We start from the raw sequence: 17,579 nt of genomic DNA on the forward strand, positions 1-17,579 counted from the left end.
AGTGGGATGGGGGTGGGATGGATGGGATGGGATGGGATGGGATGGGGATGGGGGATGGGGATGGGATGGGATGGGATGGGATGGGATGGGGATGGGGATGGGGATGGGGATGGGGGTGGGATGGGATGGGATGGGATGGGATGGGATGGGGATGGGGATGGGGATGGGGATGGGGATGGGATGGGATGGGGATGGGATGGATGGGATGGGATGGGATGGGATGGGATGGGATGGGATGGGATGGGATGGGATGGGGATGGGATGGGATGGGGATAGGATGAGGATGGGGATGGTGGGATGGTAGGATGGGATGGGGATGGATGGGGATGTGGGATGGGATGGGGATGGGATGGGGATGGGATGGGAATGTGATGGGGATGGGGATGTGATGGGGATAGAGATGGGATGGGGATGGGATGCAGTTGGGTTGGGAAATGGGATGGAATGGGCATGAGGTGGGGATGCTGCGCCCGTCTGTGAACCACCCTCATGTGCCCCACAGCTGTGGGGTAGCTGTGGTGCTGTTCCAGTTGTGGGCAGCACTCATGAAAGGGTGGCCATGATGGCACAGCCCCGTGCACACCCACCCGTATCTGCACACACACACACACACACACACACACACACTTCCACAACTGCACACCAGCCCCGCTCACACACTCTCCCCACAGCCCCGTGGGTTCACCCCCAGGCCCCACAGTGCACGCAGCCTTTCTGCAAGTCCTTTTATTTCTGTCCCCAACCGCCCCCCCTCCCCAATGCCACCATCGTGCAGGGGATGCAGACCCCATGGGGACACCGCTGTCCTGAGCCCCGCATCGGGGTGGGGATGGGTGCTGGGGGTCCCTCAGCCCGGACCCCCATCCTGGGCAGGGGAGGAGCTGGGGATGGGGGTGGCACACTTGGTGAGGGGGGAACCCTGCATGGGGGGGAGGCGGGGGAGGTTTTTTTCATTTCCTTTATTTACAAAATTTGACCGCTCCCCCTTAATGGACGTAGCATCCCCCACCTGGAAGTGCTGGACCATCCCGGGGGGGGGGGGAGGGGCAGTGCCAGGATGGGGGGCTCCCATAGGGCCCAACGGAGCCCCCCGCCCTCACCTGTCACTAAAAATATTATTATTATTAATAGTAATTGTAGCAATAATGACGCTAGAAGAGCTGCAGCTGTGTCCGGGGGGCTCCGGCTGCTGGTGGGGCTGATGGAGGGGGGGAAAGTGCTGCGTGCCCCGTTGGGGGGCTCTGCCTGGGGGTGGGGTGCACCCCCAGCTGGGCGTCCTGACACGGCCCTGCATGGACCCGGCCCTGGGAGCTGTGGTGGGCGGCTGCACATCTGGAAATGCACATCTGGAGTGAGTGAGGGCGGTGAGCTGGGGGGGCAGGGCCAGATGGGGCGTCCCGCCATGGAGAGCTGTGCCATGGGACGGCCCACCGTGGAGCATGATGGAGCCTCCCAACATGCAGCATCCCAACATGGAGCATCTCAACGTGGAGCATCCCCAAAGGGAACATCCCATGATGGAGTGTCCCACCGTGGAGCATCCCACGATGGAACGTCCCAACATGGAACATCCCACCATGGTGCATCCCAACGTGGAACGTCCCATGATGGAGCATCCCAATGTGAAGCATCCCCAAAGGGAGCATCCCATGATGGAACATCCCAATGTGAAGCAACCCCAAAGGGAGCATCCCATGATGGAGCTTCCCAACGTGGAGCATCCCCCAAGGGAGCATCCCATGATGAAGCATCCCAATGTGAAGCATCCCCAAAGGGAGCATCCCATGATGGAGTGTCCCACCACGGAGCATCCCACCAAGGAGCATCCCAACGGGGAACATCCCATGATGGAACATCCCAACGTGGAGCAACCCCAAAAGGAGCATCCCGTGATGGAGCAACACATGATGGAACATCCCAACGTGGAGCAACCCCAAAAGGAGCATCCCGTGATGGAACATCCCATGATGGAACATCCCAACGTGGAGCAACCCCAAAAGGAGCATCCCGTGATGGAACATCCCATGATAGAACATCCCAACATGGAGCATCCCACGATGGAACGTCCCACCGTGGAGCGTCCCGCGTGCAGTGTCCCACCACACAACACCCCATTGTGGAGCATCCCGCCCCAAACCGCCCCACAGCGGAGCTTCCCACCACGGAGCACCCCTCTGTGGGGTGTCCCACCATGGGCAGTCTCACCACAGGTCTCCCCACTCCATGGCTACGGGGCGTTTCGGGGGCTGAACTCAGAGGGTTTGGTTCATTCACGTGGCAGAGCCAAGATCTGAGCCCGCCACCCCCTCCCGTGTGCCCCGTGCGGCATCACCCCACTGCCCCATAGCACTGCGGGCAGCTGGAGTGGGAGATCCCGACCCCTTGGCCCCCAGCCCCAAGCGTGGGTCGCGCTCGGTCCCGTCCACGTCTGCTGCTCGGGGTGGCACGAGGAGCCCGGGCACGGCTGCAAGAGACAGAGAGGGGTTGGTGGTGCTGGGGGGTGCGGGACCACGGTCCTACTCAGCCCCGTCCCCATCAGGGTTGGGTGCAGACCCCAAAGTGCCACCTACTGTGCTTAGGAATAGGCCAGGCCCTGCAGAGATCGTGCGGGGGTGTGGAACTTGTCTGAGTCCTCAAAGGCTGCGTCTGGGGGGGCAGAGAGAGAGTGAGAGGGGAGGGGGTGGGATGGGGAAAGGGGGGGATGGGGTGGGATGGGGGTGGACTTGGGAATAGAGATGGCACTGGGCACAGGGATGGGGATGGGATGGGATGGGATGGGATGGGATGGATGGATGGGATGGGATGGGATGGGATGGGATGGGATGGGATGGGATGGGATGGGATGGGATGGGATGGGATGGGGATGGGATGGGATGGGATGGGATGGGATGGGATGGGATGGGATGGGATGGGATGGGATGGGATGGGGATGGGATGGGGATGGGATGGGATGGGATGGGATGGGATGGGATGGGATGGGATGGGATGGGGATGGGATGGGATGGGATGGGATGGGATGGGATGGGATGGGAGGAGGAGGGATGGGGATGGGAGGGGGTGGGATGGGATGGGATGGGATGGGATGGGATGGGATGGGATGGGGATGGGATGGGAGGGAAGGGAGGGAGGGATGGGATGGGAGGGGATGGGAGGGGATGGGATGGGATGGGATGGGATGGGGATGGGATGGGATGGGATGGGGATGGGATGGGATGGGATGGGATGGGATGGGATGGGATGGGATGGGATGGGATGGGATGGGATGGGATGGATGGGATGGGATGGGATGGGGATGGGATGGGATGGGATGGGATGGGATGGGGATGGGATGGGGATGGGATGGGATGGGGATGGGATGGGATGGGATGGGATGGGATGGGAGGGATGGGGATGGGATGGGGATGGGGATGGGGATGGGGATGGGATGGGATGGGGATGGGATGGGATGGGATGGGGATGGGATGGGATGGGATGGGATGGGGATGGGATGGGATGGGATGGGATGGGATGGGGATGGGATGGGATGGGGATGGGATGGGATGGGATGGGGATGGGATGGGATGGGATGGGATGGGGATGGGATGGGATGGGATGGGATGGGGATGGGATGGGGATGGGATGGGGATGGGATGGGATGGGGATGGGATGGGATGGGATGGGATGGGGATGGGGATGGGATGGGATGGGGATGGGATGGGGATGGGGATGGGAAGAGTGATGATGATGGGGATGGGAACGATGTAATGGGGGTGGGAGCAGGGGAGGCGATGAGGCCGGGGACACGGAGGGGCTCACCCTGCAGGCTGCTGCCGCTGGTGCTGGAGCAGGCGGGCGGCGGGGAGCTCTGCGGCCGCACCACGGGAGCGAAGGCGCTTTTCTGCTTCACGGCCGAGATCATATTGACCGGGGAGAAGGAGAAACCCCCGGGCGGGGCGGAGGCGGCGGTGCCGGACGGGAGCGTGATGGAGGAGGCGCCCAGCGGGGGGCTGGCGGGCATGACTGCGGGGGGACGCGCTCAGCAAGCCCACCTCGAGGGCCGCACGCCGCCCCCGGGCTGGGGACACTCGTGGGGGTCGGGCGGGGACGGGGAACGGGGATGGCGGGGTCTCCGGCGCGGACGGGGCCGCACTCACTGGCGTAGGGCGAGTTGGCGGTGGAGCCGTTGAGGAAGCTGGGCGAGCCGGGCACCCCCAGGCCGGCCATACTGCTGCCCCCATAGCCGTTGATGGCAGACGTGCCCCCGTAGGCGCCCTGCTGCGGCGTGGAGCTGGGCACGTAGCCCCGAGGCGAGGCACTGCTGGTGCTGCGGGTGAACCCTGCGGGGGGGGGATGGCGCTGGCACGGCGTGCATCATCCGCCGCCCCCTGACCCCCCGCCGCCCCCCCGCCCCCGCTGCCCACCTTGCTCAGGGCCCTGCGCCGCGTCCCCGATGCTGACGGCCAGCTGGGCGCCAAAGGAGTTGACCCCCACCATGGCAGCGGGGCCGTGCGTGGTGCTGAGCTGTGTGGGGCCGCGGGGCACGCTGTACAGAGCCTCGGCGATGTCGGCCGCGCGCTTCAGGATGAGGTCCTGGAGGGGATTGGGGGGGGGGTCACTGTGGGGTCGGGGCAGAACCGGTGTGGGGTGAGGAAGGGCAGCACAGGAGGGGTGGGAGCTCCGGGTGCCGCTCTGGGTCTGTGCAGGTGGGGGGAACCCAAGCCGGAGCCAAAGGAATCCTAATGGGGAGCAGATGTGGGGCTGGAGCCTGCAGCCCTGCTCTGGGGTCAGGGGGTGGAGAGGATGAGCTGGGGGGGCTGTGGGGTGGGGTGGGGCTGCAGGGTGGGATGGGAACATATGGGGTAGGATGCAGACACATGGGGTGGGATGGAACTGTGGGTGGGATGGGGATATATGGCATTTGGTGGGGACATACAGGGTGGGATGGGGGCATATGGGGTGGGATGGGAACATACGGGGTGGGATGGGAAAATACGGGGTGGGATGCAGACACACGGGGTAGGATGGGGCCATATAGAGTGGGATGGAAGTGTGGGTGGGATGGAGCCATATGGGGTGGGGGGGAGGCATGGGGTGGGATGGGGATATATGGCATATGATGGGGCCATAGGGTGGGATGGGGCATACTGGGTGGGATGGAGACATACACGTTGGGATGGAGACATATGGGGTGGGATGGGGACATATGGGGAGGAATGAGGCTGTATGGGCCACGATAGAGACATATGGGGTGGGATGGAGCTGTGAAGCGGGATAAGGCCATACGGGGTGGGATGGGGACATGGAGTTGGAAGGGACCATATGGGGTGAGGTGGGGACATAGGGTGGGATGGGGCCATATGGGGTGGGACTGGGCCATGGGGTGGGAGGAGGTATAACGGGTACAATGGGGACGTGGTGTAGGATGGAGACATATGGGGTAGGATGGAGACATGGGGGGATGGGGCTGCAGTACCTGGTTGTTGTGTGGCATCCCATAGAGAGCCTCCACCAGGTCGGCCGCGCGCTTCAGCAGCACCTCCTGGCAGGGAGCAGCACAGGGTCAGGCGGGACCCCACCCCAAACCCCCTCCCACCCCAAACCCCCTCCAACCCCCCACATCCCACACCGACGGCACATCCCCACGGCGGTGCCGTGCCCCAGCGCTGCCCCCCAGCCCTCCCAGCCCCTCGTGGGGTGGTGGTCCTGAGCCGGGTGCCACCAGCAGAACGGGACCGTGGCCCCCTGCAATGGGGTCCCCACACAATGGGGTCCCGCGAATGGGGTCCCCACACACCTTGGGGAGGCGCTCGGGGTCCCCGGGGTGCCGCGGGATGACCTTCTGCAGCCTCTGGAAGCCGTAGTCGATGGTGGGTTCATTCAGTGCTGCCAGGGGAGGGGGGTGAGTGGGGGGCCACCCCAGAGCCCCCACAGCCTCCCTGCCCTCCAGGGAAACTGAGGCACAGCGCCGGGCAAGGGGACTCCGTGGGGACGCAGCAGTTCCCCCCCACACACACCTTAAACAGCCCCAGCCCTCCCTATGGGTGTCCATAAAGATTTCGAGAACCCCCACCCCACAACCCCGAGCCCACCCCCCAGCCCATCCCTGCTGGCCCCCCTGAGGTGTGGCCCTACTGTGCCCCCAAACCATGCCCTGTCCCCATACACCCTTCCCAATCCCCACACTCAGACCCTATCTGTCCCCACACCATACCCAGCTGCCATACACCCCGTCCTCAGACCCTGTCCTCTCCCCAAATCCAAACCCCCACCTGTCCCCATACACCTTGTCCCCAGACCCTTCCATGTCCCCAAGCCCTGTCCCTAAACTCCTACCCTGTCTCCATACACCCTGCCCCCAGATCTTGTCTCCAAACCCTACCCAGTTCCCAAACCCCAACCCTACCCTGTCCCCATTCACTCTGCCTCCAGATCCTGTCCCCAAACCCTAATCCTATCCCTATGCACCCTGTCCCCAAACCCTTCCACGTACCCCAGCCCTACCCCGTCCCCATACACCCTGCCCCCAAACCATGACCCTACTCTGCTCCACATACCCTGTCCCAAAGCCGAACCCTACCCTATCCCCATACACTTCGTTCCCGGACCCTTCCACGTCCCCACACACCCAGTTCCCAAACCCCAACCCTACCCTGTCCCCATTCACCCTGCCTCCAGATCCTGTCCCCAAACCCTAATCCTATCCCTATGCACCTGTCCCCAAACCCTTCCATGTCCCCAACCCAACCCCGTCCCCACACCCCGCCCCCAAATCCTGCCCCTACACCACAACCCCACCCTTCCCCACACCCCATCCCCGCCTCACGCCCCATCCCCGACACGATGTCCCCACCCCACATCCCCCCCCAGCAGCACCGTGCCCCACAGCCCCACGCCGGGCGCAGGACCCCCCCGCCCCCCAACCCCCCTCACCAGTGTACACAAATCTCCCCGGCGCCCCTTTGCAGAACTGCTTGGACTTGTAGGACAGCGTCACCTCCACCACGCCGGGGATGTGCCGGGGGGGGGTCTGCACGCGGATGGCGTGGGGCGTGATGAGCTGTGGGAACGGAGATCGGGGGGGGGGGGCTGAGCCTGCGGCCGCCCTCCCGGCCCCCCCCCGGCGCCGTACCTCGCTCCACACCAGCACGGAGCCGAAGACCACCTGCAGCCCGTCAAAGAAGTTGTCCCCGATGAGGATGACGGTGGCGCCGCCTGTGGTCCAACCCTCGCTGGGGCTGATGGCCTTGATGCAGGGGGCGGCTGTGGGGGGCAGGGAGGTGGTGAGGGGGGGTGGAGTCGTGGGGGGTGCAGGGACAGACGGACAGCGTGTGTGGAAGTGGGCTGGGGAGGGCATGGAGGGACAGGCGGACACGGGGATGGGGACGGTGCTGTAGGGGGAAAAGAGTGCAGGGAGGGACAGACGGACACCGTGGATGGCAAAGGGATGGGGGCGTGGGGGGGGAATGGAGGACAGATGGACACCATGTGTGTGGAACTGAGATGGGGAGGACATGGAGGGACAGACGGACACGGGGATGGGGACAGTGCTGTAGGGGGAAAAGAGTGCAGGGAGGGACAGACGGACGCTGTGCATGGAATGAGTACAGAGCCGTGGGGGCAGAGTGCAGGGAGGGACAGACGGACACCGTGGATGGCAAAGGGATGGGGACGTGAGGGGGAATGGAGGACAGATGGACACCATGCATGGGGATGGGCCAGATGGACCCCCAGGGGGGGTCCGTGGGGAGGGCATGGAGGTCCAGACCCACATCGGGGATGGGCACTGTCCTGCCCCATGCGTGGCACAGCGATGTGGCTCTGAGTGTGACACACGGACCCAGGGATGGGGACAGTGCTGTAGGGGGAAAAGTGTGCAGGTAGTGTCAGACGGACCCCATGAATGGGGATGGTGAGTGTGCCCCAGGGGATAGTGTGCCCCCAGGGACAGTGTGCCCCCCCGCATGGCAAAGGGATGTCCCCCCGGGCGGTGAGTGTGTGCCCCCCCAGGTGGTCACCCCCCATGGGTATGTCCCAGAACCCCCAGGGAGTGTCCCAGGTGAGTGTGGTCCAGACCCCCAGGTACCGTGTCCTGCCCCAGCACAGGTAGTGTGCCCCTGAGTGTGCCCCCGTGTCCCCCCCCAGGTGAGTGTGTGCCCCCCCAGGTGAGTGTCCCCCCCAGGTAAGTGTCCCCCCCAGGTGAGTGTGCCCCCCCAGGTGAGTGTGCCCCCCCCAGGTGTGTGTGTGTCCCCCCCCCAGGTGAGTGTGCCCCCCAGGTAAGTGTCGCCCCCCCAGGTAAGTGTGTCCCCAGGTGAGTGTGCCCCCCCCAGGTAAGTGTCCCCCCCCCAGGTGAGTGTGCCCCCCCAGGTGAGTGTCCCCCCAGGTAAGTGTCCCCCCAGGTGAGTGTGTCCCCAGGTGAGTGTGTCCCCCCCAGGTGAGTGTGTCCCCCCAGGTGTGTGTGCCCCCCCAGGTGAGTGTGTCCCCCCCAGGTGAGTGTCGCCCCCAGGTGAGTGTCCCCCCCCAGGTAAGTGTGTCCCCCCCAGGTGAGTGTGCCCCCCCCAGGAACGTGTGCCCCCCCAGGTAAGTGCTCCCCCCCAGGTAAGTGTGCCCCCCCAGGTGAGTGTCCCCCCCCAGGTAAGTGTCCCCCCCCAGGTGAGTGTCCCCCCCCAGGTGGGTGTCCCCCCCCATGTAAGTGTGCCCCCCAGATGCTCACCTTCGGAGGGGTCGATGCGCCGTGCCCGCCGCCCGTGCTTGGAGTTGTTGTGCACAAACATGTTGTCAGACACGGCCAGCACGTGGCCATCCACGCTCACTGTAGTGGACACCACCACCTGGGGGGGAGGAACGGGGTCGGGGTCCCCCCCACGGGGACATCAGAGCACCGCCGTGCCCTCACGGTGCAAACACGCGGCTCCACTCGTGCACACAACGTGTGGCTGCACAGGGACGCACACACACACACACACAGCACGGGGGCAATGTCCACCCTGGGACCCCCCCCCATCACGCCCCATAACCCCGCTTCCCCCCCCCCCTCCGCCGTGGACTTGGCTGTTCTCCCGGAGCTGCTCGGCGCTATGCAAATTGCCTGGGTCGTTAATCATGTAAAAATGTCACAATTATCATATCTTTACGAGAGGCCCTAATGAAGGCGCCCGTGCTGGGTGGGGGCCGGGACGGGGCCCCCCTCTGCGGAAGCTCCAGCTGTGGGAATTGGGGGGGTGGGGGGGGAGGAGGTCTGTGTGTGCGCAGGGCTGCTCCCCACCTCCCCCCACACCTTTGGGGGGTGCAGAGCCCCATGTGTGGGGTGGGGGGGAGCCGGGGGGGCTCACCTGGAAGCGCCGCATGTCCCGGGGGTTCCCTGCGTTCTTCAAGCAGTTCTGGTTGCACTTGAGGAAAAACTTGAGGAAAAACCTGGGGGGAGGGGGGGTGGAAGTGGGTGACCCCATGGCTCCTCTCACTGTGCCACAGGGGCTGGGGGTGCGGTGGGGTGGGGATGGGATGGGGATGGGGATGGGAGGGGTGGGATGGGATGGGATGGGATGGGATGGGATGGGATGGGATGGGATCACAGCAGATGTGGCCTGCAGTGCCCTGCAGCAGCCCAGCTCACCATGCAGTGCCAGCCCATTGCACTGTGCCATGTCACCTCCCCCATCAGGTCTCTGTGCCTCTCCAGGCTGTCCCCCACCCCTGTGCCCCCTGTTTTTGTGGACCACCTCTTCTATGGCTCAGCACGGTCAGCCCACCTCCTGCCCCACATCCCACAACATCCCTGACCTGGTATGGTACCCCAACATCTCTGAGCATCCCATCCCATCCCATCCCATCCATCCCATCCCATCCCATCCCATCCCATCCCATCCCATCCCATCCATCCATCCACCATCCCATCCCATCCCCATCCCCATCCCCATCCCATCCCATCCATCCCCCCATCCCATCCCATCCCCATCCCATCCCATCCCATCCCTCATCCCATCCCCATCCCATCCCATCCCATCCCCATCCCATCCCATCCCATCCCATCTCCATCCCATCCCATCCCATCCCCATCCCACCCATCCCATCCCATCCCCATCCCATCCTCCATCCCATCCATCCCATCCCATCCCATCCCATCCCATCCCCATCCCATCCACCATCCCATCCCATCCCATCCCATCCCATCCCCATCCCATCCCATCCATCCCATCCCATCCCATCCCATCCCATCCCCATCCCATCCCATCCCATCCCATCCCCATCCCATCCCCATCCCTCCATCCCATCCCATCCCATCCCATCCCATCCCATCCCATCCCATCCCATCCCATCCCATCCCATCCCATCCCCTCCATCCCATCCCATCCCCATCCCCATCCCATCCCCATCCCATCCCATCCCATCCCATCCCATCCCATCCTCCCATCCCATCCCATCCCATCCCATCCCATCCCCATCCCATCCCATCCCATCCCATCCCCATCCCATCCCATCCCATCCCATCCCATCCCCATCCCCATCCATCCATCCCATCCCATCCCATCCCCATCCCATCCCATCCCATCCCATCCCATCCCATCCCATCCCATCCCATCCCATCCCATCCCATCCCATCCCCATCCCATCCCATCCCATCCCATCCCCCTCCCATCCCATCCCATCCCAATCCACCCCATCCCATCCATCCTTCCATCCAATCCCCATCCCCATCCCATCCCCATCCCATCCCCATCCCATCCTCCCATCCCCATCCCATCCCATCCCCATCCCCACCATCCCATCCCCATCCCCTCCATCCCATCCCCATCCCATCCCATCCCATCCCTCCCATCCCATCCCCATCCCATTCCCATCCCATCCCCATCCATCCCCATCCATCCCATCCCATCCCATCCATCCATCCCATGCCCAATCCATCCCACAGTAACATCCCACTCTGATACCCATCCTGGCACCCACAGCCCCCAAATCCCCCACCCTGAGCACCTGACCTCAGCACCCCACCATAGGGCAGAAACGCCGCCCCAATGCCCCCCCTCTGCAAGCATCCCATCTGAGCATCCCCCCCTCCATCACCCCCTGCTCCCCCCCGGCATCCACCCTCAAGCCCCCCCAACTCAAGCCCCCCACCCCAAAGGGCTGCGGTGGGACGGGAGGGCCGGGGGGGGGGGGGTCAGAAGGCGGCCCCCCCATCCCACCTCCCCCTGGGGCTCATGGCCAGAACAAGAAGAAGGGGGGGGACCCCCCCGTGTCCCGCGGCCTCGCAGGTGGTAATCAGCGGCAGGAAGGCGGGGGGGGCGGTGGGAGACTGACGGGAGCGGCCCCCCCCCGGCCCGGCCGCCCCGCGCCCCCCGCGCTATGGGGCCGGGAGTTATAAATACAGCCGGGCGCATCCATTAGCATCCGTAATGCGGCGCGGCCCCATCGAATATGCAAATTCCCGGCCCCGCTGCCGAACACCTTCTGTTCCGAGCGCATAAATTTGAATTCGCAATTAGAATAATCTTGTATAATTAATGAAAAGCGTCAATTTTAGCTCCTAAGTAATTTGATTAACATGTTGATAGGGCACTTAGCGGGGCTCTCCAAAGCAGTGGGGCCGGGCGGAGCGGGGCGGGGGGGCGGCGCCGGGCGGGGCCGGGCCGGGAGGGGGGGTGGGATGGGCCGGGGGGGTCCGACGGGACGGGACCGGGCCGGAGAGGGGCGAGGGGGTCCGACGGGACGGGACGGGCCGGAGCCGGGGCTCAGCTCTCAGCGGGCTCCCGGGAGACGCGGCGGGGGGGGCGGCCCCGGTGGGAGCGACCCCGTGCCCACGTAGTCGGGAGGAGGGCGGGGGGCGGGGGGGCACCGGGGGACCCTCGGGCGTTTCTCTTGGCCGCGGTGCGGAGGTTGCAGCCCACGGGAGCGAAGGGATTTCCTGCCGTGTGGGCGGACGGGGACGCGCATCTGGACAGAGCGCAGCTGGACGGGGCGCAGCTGGATGGGGGCGGGGGGCGTGGGGGGGGGACGTGGTGGGGGGGCCGGGCTGTGCCCCACCCGGGATGGGGATGCGGGGCACAAACGTCCTCCGTGCGTGGAGACTCTCACAGGGACCGAAGGGGTGAGGAGGGGGCACCTCCTGCCCCCCTCCCCCCCCCCCACCCCGTCCTCTCCTCCGCACCCCCGCAGCCCCGATGGGAACTGCAGCCTCGGTGTGCCCCGAACCAACGGCCGTGGTGACATCGGGGGGTGACAGTGTGGGCTGTGCGGGTGGGGGGAGGAATGGGTCAAAGGGAGGGGAAGGGGCGGGGGGAGGGATGGGAGGAAGGGTGGAGAGATGGAGGGATGGATAGAGGGAGGGAGGGGGGGATGGATGGATGGATGGATGGATGGATGGATGGATGGATGGATGGACGGACAGGTGGACAGATGGAGGGATGGATGAATCATTGGAGGTATGGACGGATGCAACCAGGAGGTGCCCCCGAGCGCCAGAGCCAATATGAGGAGGGGGAGACCCCCACCCCACCCCAATCCGTCCTTTTGCCAGGGTACCAGGCTGGGGGTCAGCCCCTGCATGGGGGTTGTGGAGGCAGCCCCACACCCAGAGATGGGACCCAGAGCACAGCTGGGGCTGCCAGCGCTCACCCACCCCACAGCAGAGCCTGGCTGCCCCTCACTCGGGGGCTGTGCCAGGGCCGGACGCTTCCTGGCGGTGGAGGGGAGCTGCCATGCGGCCCTTTGGCCCTAATGGAGGTGGCTGAGAGCCGCCTGTATTATTTATTTGTTTGATGCACATCGGAAGCGCCGTGCTGACAGCGAACGGCGCGGCCCCATCTGCCACGGCGGGGGGATGTGGGGACACGGGATGTGGGGATGGAGGATGTGGGGGCAACGCGCCCCACGTGGGGCAGGCAGTGGGGCACAGGTGAGGTGCTGCCCGCTCGGTGCCACCCATGGGTGACGGTGACACTGGGGGCTCCTGCCCGCCCCCCAGAACCTCCATTGCCACTGTGCCAAACAGACAAACAGCAGAGAGCAGGGAGCAGCGTGGCTCTCAGCTCGTTAGCGCTAACGAGGCAGCGCCCACCCCCAGCCCTCAGCACAGGGACTCCCTGCCCGCAGCCCCCCGGGACCCCCCTACCTGTCGATGATGACGGGGTCTGAGGGCGTCTCGTTGCGGTTCCCGCAGCTCTTCTTGTCGCAGCACCGGCTGGGGACAGGAGTGGGAGGGGGGGCATGAAAGGGGGGCGGGGGCACAGCCCCAGCACAGCACCCCAACCCCAGAGCCACCCCGTGGTGGGGAGAGGGGGTCCTGCCCCATAGGGAGGGTCCTTGTCTGTGGCTGTGGGGGCACGGATGTGGATGGAGCAGGGGTGGGGGACGCGGGCTGCTCGGCGCCACGGCACAGGGGTTGGGGTTCCCCACTGCAGCCCCCCCCCAATGACACCGGGCTCAGGTTTGGGATCTTTGTGCATAGGGCAGCGACGGGACCCTGCAGCACTGGGGACGGCCCGGCCCCACACACCCCTTTGTGACCCCATGGGGAAGGGGGGACGTGGCACAGCCCCCAGGAGCACGGTGAGGAGGGGGGGGGGCTCGGCCGCGGCCTCGTTAGCGCGGCTCCTGGAGATCAATTAGCCGCGCTGGCACGGAGCGCTAATTGGCACAAACACGGCGTGCTGGTGGTAAACAAGAGAGGCTGTAATGGGCCCCGGCCCTGCAGTACCTGCACATGATCTCATGGGTGAGCAGCACCCGGCACATCTCGGGGTTCTTGTCCTGCCCCTCGTAGATGATGGCCTGGGGGGACAGCATGGGGAGGGGGGGATGCACCGATGTGCCCACCCTGCACACCGTGCCGACCTGTGCCCACCCTGCCCACCTGCACACCGTATCCACCCGTGCCCACCCTGCCCACCCTGCCCACTGTGCCCACTGTACCCACCTGTGCCCACCCTGCCCACCCGTGCCCACGCACAGGTTGCACACAGCTGCCTCCGTGCCGCACCAACACAACTGCATGCACACCCACGTGCCCAGCTGGCACAGCCCTCCGCACCCAGCCCCGCGCAGACCCCTGTGTTACCTGCTTGGACATGGAGTCGATGAGGCGCACGTAGAGGTCCTGCTCGGTGCGTACCCCTGTGGGGAGATGGGGGGGTCAGCCCAGCCCGCGCCCCCCGCCCCCCCCGGCACCCACCGTTGCTGTAGAGCAGCTGCAGGCGGTAGTGGATCCCGTTGTTGGTTTTCTCGCCGTTCTGCTCCTGCAAAGCGGGGCTGACGTTGAGGGGGGGCTCTGCGTGCAGCCCCCAACCCCATCCCGGGCTGCGCAGCCCCATCCCTGGCGACCCCCTTTTTTTGGGGGGGGGTCCCGGCCTCACCCGCTCCTTCTCTACGAAGTCCACGAAGGAGGTGCGCTCGATCTCCACGGGCTGCCCCTGCCGGTCGTACATGGCCAGCACGAAGTGGAAGAAGTTGGATTTCCTCAGGTTGGAGGGCGGCTGCTTCTCGAAGTGAGCTCTGGCCAGGCCTACCCCGCTGCCGGGTTATGGGGCGGGGGTGAGCACGGGGTGGATGCGTCCCCTCCCCGGGCTGCCCGCACCCCCACGGGGCCCTTCCATCGCCCACGGGTGGGCAACGATGCCCCCAATGCCTGCGGGATGCCTGGGCAGGGATGTGGGGGCAGCAGCCGTGGGGCGCAGCGGACGCGGGGACCCCCCCGGGGACACCACTGCTGTCCCCACAGGGACGCACCGCGGTGATAAGGCAGCCAGGTGGATCAGTGCAGAGCTGCGCAAGGACAGCAGCCGTCACCCCGTAAGGCGTGTGGTCCCCGCAGTGCTGTCACTGCCACCCCCGCCCCATAGATCGGCGTGGGGGGCCCGGAGCTGCTCAGCAGCAGTGGGGCAGCACGGCCAAAACAAACACGGAGGTACAAACGCCCCCCCCTTCCGCCATCGAAAACACAGCGGGCCTTGAGGGAGGGGGGAATTTGGCCCCCGGTGCCGTGAGCTCGGGCTGCCAGAGCTGCTCCCGTGCGATGCTGCGGTCAGGAGAGCCCCGGGGGGACCCCAACCCACTGCTGTGAGTGCAGGCAGGGGCGGAGCTGGGGGGGCACAAATGTGCAGAGCCGGAGCCCGCCGCGGGACCCCCAACCTGCCGAAGGCCTGGAGCCCCCACGGCTCAGGGTTTGGGGGGTCACTGCTGACCTACAGAGCCGGGTGGGACATCCCCAGTGCTCACAGCTCCTGAGAATGCCCCCAAATGACCCCCACCACAGCCTGGGGGTGCAGGGGCTCCCCGCAGCCTGAGGCAGTGCCAAGCTCCAGGTCCAGCCCACGCCCAGCTCATGGGCACCCCGGGACCCCCAGAGCCGGGGGCAGAGCTGAGGGTGGGGGTCCCCGAATCGGCGCTGGATCCCAACCACAGGGCGCTGGTTGGGGACGTGGCACAGCCCCAGCAAAGGGCAGCACTGGGGCACCGCAGCCCCCCGCACTTAAAGCCCCTCCGCCTCCCCAGGTTTGGCCCTGAAGAGCAGCACTGGGGCGGGGAGGGGGGGGTAATGGCTGCATCTCCGCTCCCTACGCTGCCCAGAGCCCGAGCCCGGCTGCCATTAATTATTAAAGGCAATCAGAGCATTTCCTAGCAAATGGGACCGGCGAGCGCCTGTTACAGGAAAGCTCCGTCCTCCATTGGCGGAGCCCCTGGGATTGGGGGCACTGCGGTTACGCTGCCAAATCCCCGCCGGGGGGGCCGGGACCCCCACACAGCCACACGTGTGGCACCACTGGGGACAGTGGCAGGACGGGGGTGGCACTGCAGGCTGCGTGGCTGCCCCCACCGTGCAGTGATGGGCAGGGGGCCGCGAGCCCCTCCTTGAGCACCGGCACATGGGGACGCACGGCGGTGCCAGCCCTGCTGTGCCATGGGAAGTTTTGGGGCGCACCTCCCCGCGCCCCGTCTCGGTCACCCCCACCCCCCTGCGGTCCCCTCCCCCAGCTGCTGGGCCGGACCCTCGATGCTGCCCCGGTGCTGGGCACTCAGCTGGGCAGCGCTCTGGGGTTCCCTGCGGCCCGCAGTGCAGCAGTCGGGGGGGGGCCCACAGGGAGACCCCCAACGCAGGGCGGTGGGGTTGGGGTCCTGCCTGGAGACGGCACACAGACGGGCAATGCAGGCACAGCACAGAGTGCTCAGCCCCAAAAGTGCCACCGATGTCCCCGCTCCACTCCTCCCTGCAGAGCCTGACCCACTGCCCCCCCGGGCGTCCCCATGGCTGGGCACAGGGTGAGGGTCTGCTGTGACACACGGGCATCACAAACCCTCACAGCACCACAGGGGATCTGCTGTGCTGCCAGCACCCGGCAGGCACATATGGGGGCACCGGGAGCTGCTGGCTGAACCCACGGGGTCCCAGCGGGGCCTGAGAGGAGCGCTGGGTGTGCGGGGCAATGGGGATGCTGGAGGACCCCAGCGGTGCGAGGCACCAGGGGTGCACAAAACATCCTGGGATCCCGGCATGCTGGGGGTGGTGGGTGCCCATGGTGCCCAGAGTGCACGAGGTGCCCGTGGGGTGCGGGATGCCCGTGGTGCATGGGGTGTCCACAGTGCATGGGGTGCTGCAGAGCCCGTGGTACCCGGGATGAGGGTGGAACCCGGGATGCTCCTGGAGCCTGGGACCCTCCTGGAGCTGTGGTACCCGGGATGCTGGTGGTACCCGGGATGCTGGTGGTACCCGAGCTGCCCGTGACAGCTGGGATGCTACTGGTCCCCAGGACGCCCCTGCAGCCCACAGTGCCCACAACACCCACAGTGCCCGGGATGCTGCCAGCACTTGGGATGCCCGGCGGCCCCGAGGTGCCCACAAGGCTGGGGGCTGCCCGCAGACCCGCGGTCCCTTACCTCTGTGCCGCCGTGCTGGCGTCCAGGATGCCGGTGCCCTGCAGCCACCTGACGGAGGGCAGCCCGGCCGTCAGCGGCTCTTCCTTCATGGGCAGCCCCCCCGGGGCAGCGCCTCCTGCACGGAGAACATGGCAAGGGCTCAGAGCCGGGCAGGTGCCGGGCGTCCCGGCCGCCGGGGAAGCGGCATCTGCGGCTGTCGGGCGGCCGGGAGAGAGGGGAGGGTCCGGGGGGGTCGGGGGGGCGGGCGGAGGGAGGGTCGGAGAAGTTGGAATCCAAGTGCGGGAAGGGGGGGGGGAGGAGAGGAGGGGATGAGGGAGAGGGAAGGGGTGGAGGGAGGGAGGGATGGAGGAGGGATGGAGGGATGGAGAGGAGGAGCGGAGGGGAGGAGGGAGGGATGGAAGGAGGAAGCGGGAGGGAGGGATGGAGGAGGGATGGAGGGGGGGGCGAGCGAAGGGAGGGCTGAGGGATGGAGGCAGAGGAGGAGGAGGAAGAGGAGGTGGAGGAGGAGGAGGAGGAGGAGGAGGGCTGCGGGAGGGGGCCGGCGCTCCCGGGGCGGGGGCTCCGTTACCGGGCGGGCGGCGGCGGCGGCGGCGCGGGGGGGCGGCGACGGCGTCGGGAGCGGCGGCAGCGGCAGCAGCAGCAGCAGCGGGCGGCCGGGGGGGGTCGGGCCGGGCGGGGGTCCCCGGGGGACGCTTCCCCCTCCCCCCCGCCGCCTCCCGCCCCCCGCGGCCCCCCGG

At 66.4% G+C, this 17,579-nt stretch overlaps 1 protein-coding gene across 1 annotated transcript; it reads right to left on the minus strand.

Moving 5' to 3' along the window:
* Positions 1-711: 711 nt before the first annotated feature.
* LOC104915894 (transcription factor COE1-like) lies at positions 712-17,579 on the minus strand. The gene is made up of 18 exons (XM_085214962.1): positions 17,411-17,579; positions 16,843-16,957; positions 14,325-14,481; positions 14,144-14,207; positions 14,030-14,085; positions 13,670-13,743; positions 13,085-13,153; positions 9,309-9,390; positions 8,690-8,807; positions 7,109-7,239; positions 6,910-7,036; positions 5,774-5,862; positions 5,453-5,518; positions 4,401-4,569; positions 4,134-4,316; positions 3,796-3,999; positions 2,571-2,646; positions 712-2,464 (listed from the first exon to the last, which is right to left on the minus strand). Exons 2-17 carry the CDS (start codon positions 16,929-16,931, stop codon positions 2,576-2,578), a joined length of 1,749 nt encoding a protein of 582 aa, XP_085071088.1. The 5' UTR covers positions 16,932-16,957; positions 17,411-17,579; the 3' UTR covers positions 712-2,464; positions 2,571-2,575.

This window comes from Meleagris gallopavo, chromosome 35, assembly GCF_905368555.1.
Source record: "Meleagris gallopavo chromosome 35, MGAL_WU_HG_1.1, whole genome shotgun sequence".
NCBI lineage: Eukaryota > Metazoa > Chordata > Aves > Galliformes > Phasianidae > Meleagris > Meleagris gallopavo.